The 17,538-nt window shown below is 37.0% G+C and overlaps 1 protein-coding gene across 1 annotated transcript in view; it reads left to right on the top strand.

Moving 5' to 3' along the window:
• RSRC1 (arginine and serine rich coiled-coil 1) overlaps positions 1–17,538 on the top strand; it is a 448,839-nt gene that overhangs the window by 346,761 nt on the left and 84,540 nt on the right. Inside the window, exon 7 of the mRNA XM_070767993.1 lies at positions 10,644–10,712. Coding sequence (XP_070624094.1) covers positions 10,644–10,712 — 69 coding nt within the window. The remainder of the gene's footprint in view (positions 1–10,643; positions 10,713–17,538) is intronic.

The raw sequence follows: 17,538 nt of genomic DNA, 5'->3' as shown, positions 1-17,538 counted from the left end.
AAAAGCTAATAATTAAAAGTTGTTTTCTTCCTACTAACAGTGATACTTTTTTCCTCAATTCAGTTCAGTCACTCAGTTGTGTCTGACTCTTTGTGACCCCATGAACCATAGCACGCCAGGCCTCCGTGTCCATCACCAACTCACAGAGTTCACCCAAACCTGTGTCCATTGAGTCTGTGATGCCATGCAACCATCTCATCCTCTGTCGTCCCCTTCTCCTCCTGCCCTCAATCTTTCACAGCATCAGGGTCTTTTCAAATGAGTCAGCTCTTTGCATCAGGTGGCCAAAGTATTGGCGTTTCAGCTTCAGCATCAGTCCTTCCAATGAACACCCAGGACTGATCTCCTTTAGGATGGACTGGTTGGATCTTCTTGCAGTCCAAGGGACTCTCAAGAGTCTTCTCCTACACCACAGTTCAAAAGCATCAATTCTTCGGTGCTCAGCTTTCTTTTTTTTTTTTTAAATATAAATTTATTTATTTTAATTGGAGGCTAATTACTTTACAATATTGTATTGGTTTCGCTCAGCTTTCTTTATAGTCCAACTCTCACATCCGAATATGACTACTGGAAAAACCATAGCCTTGACTAGACAGACCCTTGTTGGCAAAGTAATGTCTCTGCTTTTGAATATGCTCTCTAGGTTGGTCATAACTTTCCTTCCAAGGAGTAAGCATCTTTTAATTTCATGGCTGCAGTCACCATCTGCAGTGATTTTGGAGCCCAGAAAAATAAAGTTAATCACTGTTTCCCCATCTATTTGCCATGAAGTGATGGGACTGGATGCCATGATCTTCATTTTCTGAATGTTGAGCTTTAAGCCAACTTTTTCACTCTCCTCTTTCACTTTCATCAAGAGACTCTTTAGTTCTTCTTCACTTTCTGCCACAAGGGTGGTGGCATCTGCATATCTGAGGTTATTGATATTTCTCCTGGCAATCTTGATTCCAGCTTGTGCTTCTTCCAGCCCAGCGTTTCTCATGATGTACTCTTCATAGAAATTAAGTAAACAGGATGACAATATACAGCCTTGACGTACTCCTTTTCCTATTTGGAACCAGTCTGTTGTTCCATGTCCAGTTCTAACTGTTGCTTCCTGACCTGCATACAGGTTTCTCAAGAGGCAGTTCAGATGGTCTGGTGTTCCCATCTCTTTCAGAATTTTCCACAGTTTATTGTAATCCACAGAGTCAAAGACTTTGGCACGAGGCATTAAAAATATAAAAAATAGTAGTTCTTGCTAACAGATGAGCTGATAGATTTTAAAATCTATTTCAGCATTTACACCTTTGTACTTCTTCCAACAGACACTTATTATCACTCTCCCCTTTCCTTTAAACCTGGAAAGAGACCCTGGAACAGCTGAGCTAACCTGTACCATCACCTGGTTTTTCTTCTCTAGAATAAAATGAAAACTGCTTTAACCATCAACAGGGGAAATTAAATTCTAAATGTAAATGTCACTTTTCAGTCTTAGCTAATTGTCTCTCTCACAGACACAGAGCATGAAAATTAGTAATGCCTTACTTAGGTGTTTCATACTTAGAGCCATCATTTACTGCAGTGACACAAAAATTTGTGAAACACAGGAGACACAAGAAAAATGTGTCACAAAAAAAAAGACAAAAAAGACACAAGAAAAAAGATGAAAATTATTGAAAAATGGTACTATAACACTTTGAAATCAGAATCATACTTAATAGATAGAACTAATCACTGTATCACTTTAGAAGATCTACTGTATTTTGGCAGAAGGACATGTGGATGGAATCTCAGAATTACTGAAATTTGCTTCAGCCTCAAATGCTTATGAGATTTAACATAGTACTATGAGGAGAAACTCTAGATATATTTTTTTAACCACCTTAAATATATGAAACAAATAAGGCAAACAAATATTAATGGTTATTACAAAGCAAAAGGCCTCTTCAGATTTTGCATGTGATTTTGAATAAAGTATATTCAGATAAATGTTTCTCCGTAGACAGTTTCTCCGTAAACAGTAAACAGCATGGAAGCAGTTCATTATTCTCTCATTTTGGTTACTTTGCTTCAAGATGAGTGAAGAGGTAAGAAATAGACTTTTAAAAAGCATTTAGCTAGCATTCACAGGCTCTGAATCTTAGTCGTTCTGACCTTTGGCTAGTTATTTAACTTTCTTGGACCTTTTATTTCTTCTTCAATAAAATATGTATAGTAATAACTTACCTAGATAACATACCTTACTGTACTTAGAATTTGGGGAGAAATGACACTTAATTGTTTATTTACATCGTGTCTCTTTTACTCACACCTTTTTTGTAAGCATATGAAAATGTTTGAACTGAGTAAATATGTGCCATGGTAAATGTAGTAGAAATACTAAGTTATTTGAAAGCTTTCTCAAATGTGTGTTAATAGCTAATTCAGAAAAGTCTATATACATGTGAAGGCTGGGATGGACAATGCCAGATATAATACTGGTATCCTGATAATAAACCATCGTGTGTTGCAATAGATGCTTAAGATATTTTGACATGGCTGTGCCTGTGAAATACCCTAATGTCTTGGTCATTTACTTACTGTTAGTGCAAGAAGCACCAAAAATTATTTTAAACTGAAATAAGCAGGAAAATACATTTTGCTAGGTGTTTATATTTGCAGTTTATTGGAACATTTCTCTCTGGCTCCCAAAACTGACATTAGAACATCACAAAATTTCACTATCTTGAGAAAATAATTTTTTTCACCTTGTAGATGGAATATTAGGGTACAGAGATCAAATTGCCACATCCATTGGATCCTAGAAAAAGAGAATTCCAGAAAAACATCTACTTCTGCTTAATTGACTATGCTAAACCCTTTGACTGTGTGGATCACAACAAACTGTGGAAAGTTCTTAAAGAGACAGGAACACCAGACCACCTTACCTGCCTCCTGAGAAACCTGTATGCCAGTTAGGAAGCAACAGTTAGAACCGGACATGGAACTATGGACTGGTTCAGAACTGGAAAAGGAGTACATCAAGGCTGTAAGTTGTCAACCTGCTTATTTAACTTATATGTAGAGTATATAATGCAAAATGCCAGGCTGGATGAAGCACAAGCTGGAATCAAGATTGCAGGGAGAAAGATCAACAGCCTCAGATATGCAGATGACACCACCCTATGGCAGAAAGTGAAGAGGAACTAAGGAACCACTATAAGAAGGTAAAAGACGAGAGTGGAAAAGCTGGCTTAAAAGTCAGCATTCAAAAAATGAAGATCATGGCATTCAGTCCCATCACTTCATGACAAATAGATGGGGGAAGTGGAGTGACAGACTTATTTTCTTGGGCTCCAAAATTACTGCTGACGGTGACTGCAGCCATGAAATTAAAAGATGCTTGCTCCTTAGAAGAAAAGCAATGACAATCCTAGACAGTGTTTAAGAAGCAGAGACATCACTTTGCTGACAAAGTCCATAGTGTCAGAGCTATAGTTTTTCCAGTAGTCATATATAGATGTGAGTTCAGTTCAGTTCAGTCACTCAGTCATGTCTGACTGTTTGCGACCCCATGAACTGGAGCATGCCAGGCCTCCCTGTCCATCACCGACTCCCAGAGCCTACTCAAACTCATGTCCATTCAATTGGTGATGCCACCCCACCATCTCATCCTCTGTCGTCCCCTTCTCCTCCTGCCTTCAATCTTTCCCAGCACCAGGGTCTTTTCACATGACTCAGTTCTTTCCATCAGGTGGCCAAAGTACTGGAGTTTCAGCTTCAGCATCAGTCCTTCCAATGAATATTCAGGACTGATTTCCTTTAGGATGGACTGGTTGGATCTCCTTGCAGTCCAAGGGATTCTCAAAACTCTTCTCCAGCACCATAGTTCAAAAGCACCAATTCTTTGGTGCTCAGCTTTCTTTAAGAGTCCAACTCTCATATCCACACATGACTACTGGAAAAACCATAGCTTTGGCTAGACGGACCTCTGTTGGTAAAGTAATGTCTCTGCTTTGTAATATGCTATCTATGCTGGTCATAACTTTTCTTCCAGGGAGCAAGCATCTTTTAATTTAATGGTTGCAGTTACCATCTGTAGTGATTTTGGACTCCCAAAAAATAGTTTGTCACTGTTTGCACTGTTCCCCATCTAATTGCCATGCAGTGATGGGACCAGATGCCATGATCTTAGTTTTCTGAATGTTGAGTTTCAAGTCAAGTGTTTTCCTCTTTCACTTTCGTCAAGAGGCTTTTTAGTTCTTCACTTTCTGCCATAAGGGTGGTGTCATCTGCATATCTGAGGTTATTGATATTTCTCCTGGCAATCTTGATTTTAGCTTGTGCTTCATCCAGCCCCAGAGAAGGCGATGGCAACCCACTCCAGTACTCTTGCCTGGAGAATCCCAGGGATGGCGGAGCCTGGTAGGCTGCCATCTTTGGGGTCGCACAGAGTCAGAACACAACTGAAGCGACTTAGCAGCAGCAGCAGCATCCAGCCCAGCGTTTCTCATGATATACTCTGCATATAAATTAAATAACCAGGGTGATAGTATATAACCTTGATGTACTCCTTTTCCTGTTTGGAACCAGTCTTGTTCCATGTCCAGTTCTAACTGTTGCTTCCTGACCTGCATACAGATTTCTCAAGAGGCAGGTCAGGTGGTCTGGTATTCCCATCTCTTTCAGGATTTTCCACAGTTTATTGTGATCCACACAGTCAAAGGCTTTGGCATAGTCAGTAAAGCAGAAGTAGATGTTTTTCTGGAACTCTCTTGCTTTTTCAGTGATCCAGTGGATGTTGGCAATTTGATCTGTGGTTCCTCTCCCTTTTCTAATCCAGCTTCAACATCTGGAAGTTCGTGGTTTGTGTACTGTTGAAGCCTGGCTTAGAGAATTTTGAGCATTACTTTACTAGCATGTGAGATGCGTGCAATTTTGCAGTAGTTTGAGCATTCTTTGGCATTGCCTTTCTTTGGGATTGGAATGAAAACTGACCTTTTCCCGTCCTGTGGCCACTGCTGAGTTTTCCAAATTTGCTGGCATGTTGAGTGCAGCACTTTCACAGCATTATCTTTTAGGGTTTGAAATGGCTCAACTGGAATCCCATCACCTCCCCTAGCTTTGTTGGTAGTGATGCTTCCTAAGGCTCACTTGACTTCACATTCCAGGATTTCTGGCTCTAAGTGAGTGATCACACCATTGTGATTATCTGGGTCGTGAAGATCTTTTCTGTTTAGTTCTTCTGTTTATTCTTGCCACCTCTTCTTAATATCTTCTGCTTCTGTTAGGTCTATACCATTTCTGTCCTTTATCGAGCCCATCTTTGTGATTGTGCCCTCTGTAATTTTCTTGAAGAGATACCTAGTCTTTCCCATTCTGTTGTTTTCCTCTATTTCTTTGCATTGATCACTGAGGAAGGCTTTCTTATCTCTCCTTGCTATTCTTTGGAACTCTGCATTTAAATGGGTATATCTTTCCTTTTCTCCTTTGCCTTTCGCTTCTCATCTTTTCACAGTTATTTGTAAGCAGATGTGAGAGTTGGACCATAAAGAAGGCTGAACACCGAAGAATTGACTCTTTTGAACTATGGTGCTAGAGAAGACTCTTGAGAGTCCCTGGGACAGCAAGAAGTTCAAACCAGTCAATCCTAAAGAATATCAATCCTGAATATTCATTGGAAGGACTGATGCTGAAGCTGAAGCTCCAGTACTTTGGCCATCTGATGCAAAGAGCCAACTCATTGGAAGAGACCCTGATGCTGGGAAAGATTGAAGGTGGGAGGAGAATGGGATGACAGAGGATGAGATGGTTGGATGGTATCATTGACACAATGGACACAAGCTTGAGCAAACTCAGGGGAACGGTGAAGGACAGGGAAGCCTGTCAGGCTACAGTTCACGGGGATCACAAAGAGTTGAACGCTGCCTACCAACTAAACAACAGCAAATATACTAAAGAGCACACCTGTTGGATTTGGGTAGAAACCCTGCTCTGCCACAATGAAGCTTAGGCTAGTAAATTAAATGTTTTCCATACATACTCCTGTCCTCTTTTTATTCATTTACAAGTATATTCATGTTCTTTATTTTGTTCAGTAAATGGGATCATTTTTTTTCAAAGGAGAAAGAGATTAGGAGAGCACTGCTCCTTGCAGAAATTTGGTGATGAGATCTCTTTTATCTTGTGGTTGTCCTTCTACTGGTCCTCTGTTCAGCCAGTGGATAGGGCAAGAGACTGAGGATTGTGTGAGAGTTTTTATGGGCCGGATATGGAGACATGATACACTTCCATTTATACTCACATTTCATTGGCTTGAATGAAAGTAAATTCTCCAAGAAAGATTAGAAAAGTGTAGTCTGAGTAAAGACTCATGAAGAAAGATTTCTGTCACACTTTGTGCCCTGCACTCAAAGAGAAGAATATTTTCTTTCCTGTAGGAATAAAGTATTGTTCATTCCGTTAAGGAAGGTAGTGAAGTGCCTAAGAAGAAAGTAGAGAGCAGTCAGATCCATTTGAAAACAAGGAGTATTAATCAGGGAAGGATTCACAGAAGAGAGTGACATTTGAACTAAAAGTTTCTGATAAGATTTTCTCAATGAGACAATGAGGTGAGCACCCCAGCAAGAACAAGTCATGGTAATACAAACAAAACGCAGTGTGGCCTCACAAGCCCATGCATCCTTGAAGTGGTGAAAGAGAATTGGTGAATGATGAACTTCCTTGGGTCCAGTGGTTAAGACTTTGCACTTCCACAGCAGGGTACATAGGTTCAATCCTTAGGGAAGTAAGTCAGCGTGGTGTGGCCAAAAGAAAAAGAAAAAAAAAAAAGGTGAATGATAAGGCTAGAAAGCTCATTGAGATCAGACTGTGAAAGGCCTTAGATAGTATGCTAAGAAGATTGGATTTACATATATATGCACAACAGGGTACCTTCAGAGGTAGTGTGATATAATTGTATTTAGAATGCTAGATTTATTTATTTTGTAATTATTGAGCATTTTATGTTCTAGATATTACTGTGCCTGCTGCTGGAGATGCGTAAAAGGAACATGTTCCTTGCTCTGGTCATAATATAAAGGGTTCATTAGAGGGACAGTATTAAAAGTACAGAGATGAAATAGGAGCTCCTTTTTTATTCAGTGTAAAAAGAGATGAGGCCTAAATGTGAATACTGGTAATGAAAATGCAAAGGACTGGATGAATTCTGGAGATAATCCGTGGAGTGGAATCTGATGGAACTCCTAGTCAGTCTGTACTGCATGAGGATATGATTTGGAGGATAGTGGCACAAAGGTTTCTAATCTGAGAGAGAAAACAGCTATTTGCTAGAAAAGAGGATCAAGTTTGAGGGAAAGATTATGAGTTCAGTTGTGGACACAATTTTGAAATATCTATGTGGAGGTATTCAGGAAGTAGTTGGGGAAAATGTTCTGATTGTCTGAAAAGAGGCCAGAACTGGAGTTATGACAAATACATAGATTACATGTTAGATGACCTACAAGGCTGCGAAACAACAGAACTCCAAGAAATGAAAGGTGGGCAAAAGAGACAGCAGCCAGAAAAGGCTGACAAAGGATTGTTAGAATTAGGAAAGCATTTGAATAAAGATGTGGTTGGTTAGCTGTTTAAAAAAAGATGGAGAGATGATGAAAGGATAAAGCTGAAATAACCATTAGATTTGGCTGTGATAGAGTTTGGGGGGACCATTACAAAAGCTTTGGGGCAAAAATCTAATAGGAACAAGAAAAGTCAGTAACGTGGTTGACAGAAGAGTAAATATTGTACAGGATTTGTGAAACTTGAATGTATTTATCATCTGAGGATAGAGAAGAGTGATTTTGAACCTTGAGAAGCAGAAAGAACCCTAAAGGATACAGAAAGGAATAGGTTCTAAAGCATAAGTGGATGGATTTACTTTTTGAAACAAGGCAAAAAAAAAGAGATAAGGAATGATGCACATAAAAGTTTAGAGGTGAACGGGAGTGAAGCTGAGACAATATAAGGGAGTCAGGTGAGCTGGTGTGAGATTATTGGCACTTCCAGTGGAGAAAGTTTAGTAAATTGTAGGAAACAAGAATAGAAATTTGCTGTGGATGCTGATTAAGAAGGAGCAACATGGAAGGATTCAGATAATTTCTAAATCATTATAGTCAATAACATTTATATACCATTTTGTAGGGAGCTTATATGGCAAAAGTAAAAATGGTCAGATATGTTGATAGCAGCTTAGCACAGCAACAAAGTAATCAGGGAAAAGAGGGTGTTTATAAATGTGGAATTGAAATGATAATCTTGGAGTTCAGGTTGGGCAGGGAAGGAAGGAAAAACAGGAGGGCACCAATAGCCTGCAGAGTTTGGAAGAGCCAAGGCATTGAAAGTTATGTGCAAGACTAGTGAAAAATATAAGGACTTTTGGTAAATGCTCTGCTGTAAAATCCAAAAGGACTGATCATTAGTTATAAGAATAGCTCTTACCACTTACCAGTTGTGTTCTTTGGTATCAAACTTTGTGGTACAGCTAAAGATATTCCATACCCGCCATCTGTAAAATGGGATTGCCACCTTTAGAGAATATTAGAAATTTCAGGATAAACTAAGTCATGTCGTGAATGACCATATATTCTTCCCTTTTCATATATACACAATAATACCATAAAGCAGTGAGAAAGGAAGAAAATAATTTGGAATTACTTCCAAATTCCCTTAGTAATCGAGGAGGAGTTTGATCTTAATGACTCAGTTTGAATAAATAAATTTTATTCAAGTGAATTCATTGATATCCTTTGTAGAGAACATACCTGTATTGATTATTGATAAAATTTTTCAAATGTGTTTTTAATATTTTTCCATAATTCAAAGTTGGTTTTTTTTTAATTATATACACAAGCACATACTTGGGAATCTTGATTGACAATGTGAAGCTCAATTACATAAAATATTTAACCACAGCACAACAGCCATTTGCAGTTTAAAGAAAACCATATAAAACAATATTCCAATGAATTGCCCAACAAATCAGTAAGAAAGGACAGACCAGCCTAGTGAAATAGATAAATCAGATTTAGGCAGGGTAGTTTATTGAATTTAAATTGTGCCCAGTTGGCCCAAGAGCTATATATAAGCAATCCATCTTACGTTGTTAATGGAGGTTCTTGAAATCCACCTGATGTTTGCATTATTAAATTTCAGTCTAATGAGCTCTGCTAATACATATTGAAGATGGTTGTAAGGAGTAGAATGTGAATCTGAGCGGGATAATTTGAAAGAAACATAAGCTGAGCATTTTACATGACTCAAGGGGTATATCTACAATTACACATATAACCAAAATTGAATTTAAATGGAATTTCTATTATCCTTGTCCTTCTACCAGGGAGAATAAAGTGTAAATGAAGTAAAAGTCTTTAGAGTTACTGGTGGTTTGTTTTTATTATCTAATTTAATAGATTCTTGCAATGATACCGAGTGGCATAAAAGTTTTAATATTTCATGACTCTAAATGCAGTCTAAGTATGTATTAAAGCTTGTAAATGGAAACAGATGTCTGTGTAATTGGATATAGCACTTCACAACACCATTATATAAGTTTTATATTTTAAGAAAGTGTCAGTGTTGACAGTGAAGAAAAGTCAAATTTTTGAAGAAAAATAGTCAAGTATGTGCTGTGTATTTTCTTTAAATTATTCTTTTAAGCCAGGTTTTATACTTCAAAAAGATATGTTGATTTTGCATAGGAAAAATATATGCAGCAAAAAATTGAAAAGTAAGTGTGTTTAATTTTTAAATCACTGTTTACATTGCTGTTATCATTATAATAAAGGCTCATCCAAAGTTTAATGCTGGCGCAGTTTGATTTCTTTTTCTTTTGACGAGGCAATACTTTTTTTAACTTAATATTTCATCAACTATAATGCTGTTAGAGACTTATTTTCACTTAGTTCACTCATCAGGCAGTAAGCCGGCAATAAAGGAGAATCGCTCCTTTGAGACGTTAATGCTTTGGAATAAATGATGTGCTGGAACAGAAATTTAATTAATTTACAGAGTATATTGATAGTCCCTTGTTACCGTGCTGTATATTTTTAATCTTCTCTAACATCTGTAGTAAAGTGTTTGAAAACCCCTGCAGTTGAGCAACTAGTAGATATTAAGTAATAAGGGAAGAAGTTTCTAGAGGGAAAAAGATTCTTTTTACCAAATGCTGTCATAACATGAATAAAGAACTGCTACTATGATATGCAGTGAAAAAAAAAATACGCTACCTAATTTGATACTGTTCCAAAGATATAGCAAGCTTCTTATATTTAAAATGTGGATTGTAGCTTAACTTTTCTCCAAAGTTTAAAACAGATGCATTTCACTGACAAGTCAGATGACTTTTAATGACCAACAATTTTTCCCAGTTTTTATGCCATCATTAGACATACGTTGCTTAAATTAATTTTCTTTTTGGTGCAGAGATTATGTTGAACTAAGCCTCAAAGATTCTAAATAAATATTGTAAATAATCTGAATAAAGATTGTAAAAGGTATGTTTCAGATTTTCAGCCATTTTTTTCCTTCTGGCTACTGCACAAAAAATATGTAATAAATTTATTTCTCCTTCTCCCAGTATTTTCATTCACAATATAGGCATAAAATAAACACAGAAATTTTATTGGTTTTTTTTTTTTTTTCAGCAAAAGCTGATGAAGCATTGAAAGCCAAAGAAAGAAATGAAGAAGAAGCAAAGAGAAGAAAGGAGGAAGGTAAAGACATGTATTCATTTTGTTTCAAAGCAGTCACAGTTAAGAGTCACTATTTGACGTGATTCTCTTCATTCTCTAAATAAAGCATAAAACATCATTAAGTGCTTTAGGGGGTACCTCCTGCTACTTTACGAACCTAAACTATGACACGATGTTACACTATATTCAGTGTCTTGGACACTGATGTTTGCCAGAATAAGGTTAGTTTAGAAGCGGAAAATCCCAAGGACAGAGGAGCCTGGTAGGCTGCGGTCCATGGGGTCGCTAAGAGTTGGACATGACTGAGCGACTTCACTTTCACTTTTCACTTTCATGCACTGGAGAAGGAAATGGCAACCCACTCTAGTGTTCTTGCCTGGAGGATCCCAGGGACGGGGCAGCCTGGTGGGCTGCCATCTGTGGGGTCGCACAGAGTCGGACACGACTGCAGCGACTTAGTAGCAGCAGCAGCAGCAGTGATAAGTATCTGGGGAAACAGAAAAGATACAAAATCATACAGTGGAACTAGTGTTAGTTTCTTCCTTCTAACTTTTATCTTAAATTACCAAAATTAGTCATAAAAATGGATTGATCTTATGGGTACATTTTGAAATATTTTAGCAGTGATGAAGAAAAGTGTTCTTGCCAATAAAATTTTAAATAAAAATGCTGTTAAGATGGAACAATAAATTAGGAAATGTCAGAAATGTCAGTCATAATTCAGATTTAGAAATTCATCATAATTTTTGTAGATTATTTCTTTAAATAACATTGAAGCCACCCCCTAAAAATATTACACACAGAAATGTAACACATTTTTATCTCCCCTAACAAATTGTGTTTATCCTTCAGTTTGCTGTGATGTATGTGAGTGAAAATTTTGCATTTTTCATTCTCAGAGGCTTTATATATACTGTCGTAAATTTCAGTGCTTAAAGCAAGATCCAGGCAACTCTTTCTCAGTCAGTTAAGTTGATGATCCACTTGGACTGGTAATCATATCACTCTGTTGGCTAATTAGCAGAGTTTAATTCTTCTGTGAGCTTTTAAGGAGTTGAAGCCTGATAATGTGTTCCAAAATACTGTCTTTGAGTCAGTTCAGTTTAGTCACTCAGTCGTGTCCGACTCTTTGCAACCCCATGAGCAGCAGCATGCCAGGCCTCCCTGTCCATCACCAACTTCCAGAGTCCACCCAAACATTGAATCAGTGATGCCATCTAACCATATCATCCTCTGTCGTCCTCTTCTCCTCCTGCCCTCCTCCAGCTATTGTCTTTGAGTGCTGTTGTCTAAATCTGAAAATTGAGAATTTTTCCGTATTGCCTTCCTTTTACTATGACAACCACAAAAAATTTTACACCCCCCCAACTTAAAATTAGAAGCTGAGACCTTATAGAACCTAAAATGTTTTAGTATGATGATGTAGAATTCTTAAAAGCACCATTCCATCAGAACCAAGCCCTCAAAGCAGGGGTTGGGGGGGCAACTGTAGATTCAAGTGACAGAACCCTACAGATTAGGAGATTCCAACTAAATGTGTATATAGAGTTCTTACCTTGACTCCTGTAAGTCCTGACTTTATGCTCTTGTCCTAGATCAACTAATTTTATGGTATATTGAAAAAAATGAATGAATTCTGCTGGCAAAATTCCTCAGTAGAATTCTCTTCTTTTGGCTTTCTAAAATGCACATTTTGGTTTTGTTCATGGAAACAATCTGATTTCAGTTATGCTTATGGTCATATGTAGTACAAATAGATATAATACTAAATGTAAAATAGTCTAAGCAAATTGTAATATTTTAGTACTGCTGTGTTATGTGGTATTCTGATCAATGTAACTAATTAATGACATAATAGCCCTTATAAAACATTGTGGTGCTATAAATTACAAGTGTGGCACTTATTATCAACCAACACAGTAAATATATATTGCAATAGTTATTAGTCTGATTCCATTAATTCAAATCTTAATTGGAGTCATAACCAGTTGAAAGCAGATGACATTGATATGGTAACCACGGATATTGAAATTGCTGGGTGATTTATTGTTATGAAAAAAATATATAATATGAATGCTTCCTCTAGTAACTGTTTCTTCTGGAAGCTTTCAAGGAATTGAAGCCTGATAATGTGTTCCAAAATACTGCTTTTAAATGCTGAAAGAAACTTTTTAAAATTTCAGAGCCCCTTGTGTAACACGATGACAATCAATATTTCTAAGAGTCTGTCCTTTTTTTTTTTCCCATTAAATTAGCTCTAAACATCTTTTAAAAGATTTTTTTAAGAATACGCCAATGGAAATTTGCTGTATGACTCAGGGAATTCAAACCAGGGCTCTATAACAACCTAGAGGGATGGGATGAGGAGGGAGGTGGGAGAGACGTTTAAGAGGAAGGGAACATAGGTATACCTATGGCTGATTCATGTTGATGTATGGCAGAAACCAACACAATACTATAAAGCAATTATCCTTCAATTAAAAATAAATAAATTTAATTAAAAGAATTTAAGTAACTATAGATACTTGAAGGTAATATTGTAATTCTTTTGAAAATATTTTTTCACTTTGATTTTCACTAAGTCAGTTGACCTTGCACTTAGCCGTTCCCATTTCAATACCCATGAATTGTTAGAAAAGCACCTCCCTCCATTCATAGCTGTTTTAATTAGCATCTTTATAAGCCTGTCATTCTAACCAGAGTATAAATTCTAGGATTGTAGAGGATTTAGTATCCACAGTGCTTAACATGTAGTAGATACACAGTTTCTTAATTACTGCATAAATGAATGAATGACCAGTTTACCTTTCCTTCTTTTAAATCCTGTTTAAGTAACTTATCCTGAGCTTGAAGTTGATCCCAAATAACATCATGGAAAGTATAATCTAACCCTGTTAGGTCTTTACGCTAAGACAGGACTTCACTCGGACTACTTTTCTAAAGAGTTACAACTAATCAAAAAGAAATCAATGAATTTCAAAATACTATCAATATTTGCTAGTATGGACTTGCCAAGTTTTTACCTGAGCTAACTGAATTTTCTGTTTATCCGGAAAAATGTGGGAAAATTATTACCACAAATGTTGAAGAAAAATTCTACTGGTAAGGCAACCTATATGACACTAATGTTAAAAGATTAAAGGTGTGTTTCATTCAGTATGTTTCCTTTGCCCTGTATTTTGTGAATGAAAGTAAATTATTAGCCACATTTTTGTTGTTGTTTCTAGAATTTTTTTCTTGTGGGTTGTCTAGATGCTTGAATGCTATCAAGTTAAACTTCCCTGAAAATGATTAATGCATAAGCTTCATTTATTTTATTTCATATAATTAGTCCAGCTGCAAATTGAAACCTGAGATGCATCTGTATATGTATGTGTATATATTTCTGCATCTGAAAGAATAATAATCTTTTATTTCTAACTATAAGCCTCTAATAATTCAGTCTATCACATCACTTATACAAGTCATCTCTTAATTTCTCAGCATGCTGATATGCAGCACATGGTTCAAAGCATTCTTAAAATGTAGATAAATGTGATCCGCCCAGCTCCCTTTATCCATTCTCTGTCATCTCAAAAAATGATTGTATTAGCATAGCAAGATCTGTGCCTTGCAAATACATTCTATTACGCAATCCTTTTCTTTGAGTGTTCTTAAATCAATATCATAATTATGTTTGCAAGTACTGTATCCAAGATGAAAGTCAGGCTACTCGCCGAAACTTGTCCAGGGTAACTCTTTGTCTTCCACTCTTTAAACAGTGAGACCCCATTTAAACTGCCCTTGGTGGTCCTTACACAGCCCAGCTGATTTTCCGTGTATCGAATATCACTGCATGTTTACATAAACTCTCTTTTTTTTGAACCATTTACTCTCCAACTCTTTCCATTTTTGTTGAATTATATAAAGGTTACATTACTTCATTCAACAATAAAGTTTGGCTTTATAGTTTCCTTCTTTAAAAATAAGCACTTTTTTTCCTAATTCTGTACTATATTTTAGGAAAAATGAAATCTTTCAGTTCAGTTTTCCTGCTTATTCTTTGATCTAATAAATGTTTGACTTTTTCTCTCTGTGTGTTTGAAAATGTTTGATTAACATATAATTAAAAACCATTTCAACTTTTCTCCTTTTGATTTATTTTTGTATTATTGAATGCTTGAGTATAACTGCTCAGGTTTTCTGCTTTTTATCTTTAGTCTGCACTTAAGGGTTCTAATTATGTTTTAAATCCATTTATAAGCATTACTGTTTTTCTGTGCATTTTGACTTCTAACATGAATTTCTTATTTATGGCATAAGTATGAGTGCATGCACACTCAGTCCCTTCAGTTGTGTCTGACTCCTTGAGACCCAGTGAACTGTAGCCTGCCAGGTTCCTCTGTCCATGGGATTCTCCAGACAAGAATGCTAGAGTGGTTTGCCATGCCCTTCTCCAGGGGATCTTCCCAGTCCAGAGACTGAACCCACGTCTCTTATGTCTCCTGCATTGCAGCCGGGTTCTTTACCCACTGAGCCAACTTGGAGGCCTGGCATAAGTATATTGGCTTTTTTTGTTGTTGTTGTTTTTTTTCCTTTTTTTTTTTTTTTAATTTTTTTTTAATCCACCACAGGTATACATGTGTTCCCCATCCTGAACCCTCCTCCCTCCTCCCTCCCCATACCCTCCCTCTGGGTTGTCCCAGTGCACCAGCCCCAAGCATCCAGCATCGTGCATTGAACCTGGACTGGCATCTCGTTTCATACATGACATTTCACATGTTTCAATGCCATTCTCCCAAATCTTCCCACCCTCTCCCTCTCCCACAGAGTCCAAAAGACTGTTCTATACATCAGTGTCTCTTTTGCTGTCTCGTATACAGGGTTATCGTTACCATCTTTCTAAATTCCATATATATGCGTTAGTATACTGTATTGGTGTTTTTCCTTCTGGCTTACTTCACTCTGTATAATAGGCTCCAGTTTCATCCACCTCATTAGAACTGATTCAAATGTATTCTTTTTAATGGCTGAGTAATACTCCATTGTGTATATGTACCACAGCTTTCTTATCCATTCATCTGCTGATGGACATCTAGGTTGCTTCCATGTCCTGGCTATTATAAACAGTGCTGCGATGAACATTGGGGTACACGTGTCTCTTTCCCTTCTGGTTTCCTCAGTGTGTATGCCCAGCAGTGGGATTGCTGGATCATAAGGCAGTTCTATTTCCAGTTTTTTAAGGAATCTCCACACTGTTCTCCATAGTGGCTGTACTAGTTTGCATTCCCACCAACAGTGTAAGAGGGTTCCCTTTTCTCCACACCCTCTCCAGCATTTATTATTTGTAGACTTTTGGATCGCAGCCATTCTGACTGGTGTGAAATGGTACCTCATAGTGGTTTTGATTTGCATTTCTCTGATAATGAGTGATGTTGAGCATCTTTTCATGTGTTTGTTAGCCATCTGTATGTCTTCTTTGGAGAAATGTCTATTTAGATCTTTGGCCCATTTTTTGATTGGGTCATTTATTTTTCTGGAGTTGAGCTGTAGGAGTTGCTTGTATATTTTTGAGATTAGTTGTTTGTCGGTTGCTTCATTTGCTATTATTTTCTCCCATTCTGAAGGCTGTCTTTTCACCTTGCTAATAGTTTCCTTTGATGTGCAGAAGCTTTTAAGTTTAATTAGGTCCCATTTGTTTATTTTTGCTTTTATTTCCAATATTCTGGGAGGTGGGTCATAGAGGATCCTGCTGTGATGTATGTCAGAGAGTGTTTTGCCTATGTTCTCCTGTAGGAGTTTTATAGTTTCTGGTCTTACATTGAGATCTTTAATCCATTTTGAGTTTATTTTTGTATATGGTGTTAGAAAGTGTTCTAGTTTCATTCTTTTACAAGTGGTTGACCAGATTTCCCAGCACCACTTGTTAAAGAGATTGTCTTTAATCCATTGTATATTCTTGCCTCCTTTGTCAAAGATAAGGTGTCCATATGTGCGTGGATTTATCTCTGGGCTTTCTATTTTGTTCCATTGATCTATATTTCTGTCTTTGTGCCAGTACCATAGTGTCTTGATAACTGTGGCTTTGTAGTAGAGCCTGAAGTCAGGTAGGTTGATTCCTCCAGTTCCATTTTTCTTTCTCAAGATCGCTTTGGCTATTCGAGGTTTTTTGTATTTCCATATAAATTGTGAAATTATTTGTTCTAGCTCTGTGAAGAATACTGTTGGTAGCTTGATAGGGATTGCATTGAATCTATAAATTGCTTTGGGTAGTGTACTCATTTTCACTATATTGATTCTTCCAATCCATGAACATGGTATATTTCTCCATCTATTAGTGTCCTCTTTGATTTCTTTCACCAGTGTTTTATAGTTTTCTATATATAGGTCTTTAGTTTCTTTAGGTAGATATATTCCTAAGTATTTTATTCTTTTCGTTGCAATGGTGAATGGAATTGTTTCCTTAATTTCTCTTTCTGTTTTCTCATTATTAGTGTATAGGAATGCAAGGGATTTCTGTGTGTTGATTTTATATCCTGCAACTTTACTATAATCATTGATTAGTTCTAGTAATTTTCTGGTGGAGTCTTTAGGGTTTTCTATGTAGAGGATCATGTCATCTGCAAATAGTGAGAGTTTTACTTCTTCTTTTCCAATTTGGATTCCTTTTATTTCTTTTTCTGCTCTGATTGCTGTGGCCAAAACTTCCAAAACTATGTTGAATAGTAATGGTGAAAGTGGGCACCCTTGTCTTGTTCCTGACTTTAGAGGAAATGCTTTCAATTTTTCACCATTGAGGATAATGTTTGCTGTGGGTTTGTCATATATAGCTTTTATTATGTTGGGGTATGTTCCTTCTATTCCTGCT

This window comes from Bos indicus, chromosome 1 (assembly GCF_029378745.1).
Source record: "Bos indicus isolate NIAB-ARS_2022 breed Sahiwal x Tharparkar chromosome 1, NIAB-ARS_B.indTharparkar_mat_pri_1.0, whole genome shotgun sequence".
In the NCBI taxonomy this organism is placed as follows: domain Eukaryota; kingdom Metazoa; phylum Chordata; class Mammalia; order Artiodactyla; family Bovidae; genus Bos; species Bos indicus.
The sequence above is the reverse complement of the archived record's forward strand: the minus strand, read 5'-3'. Positions and strand labels throughout refer to the sequence as shown.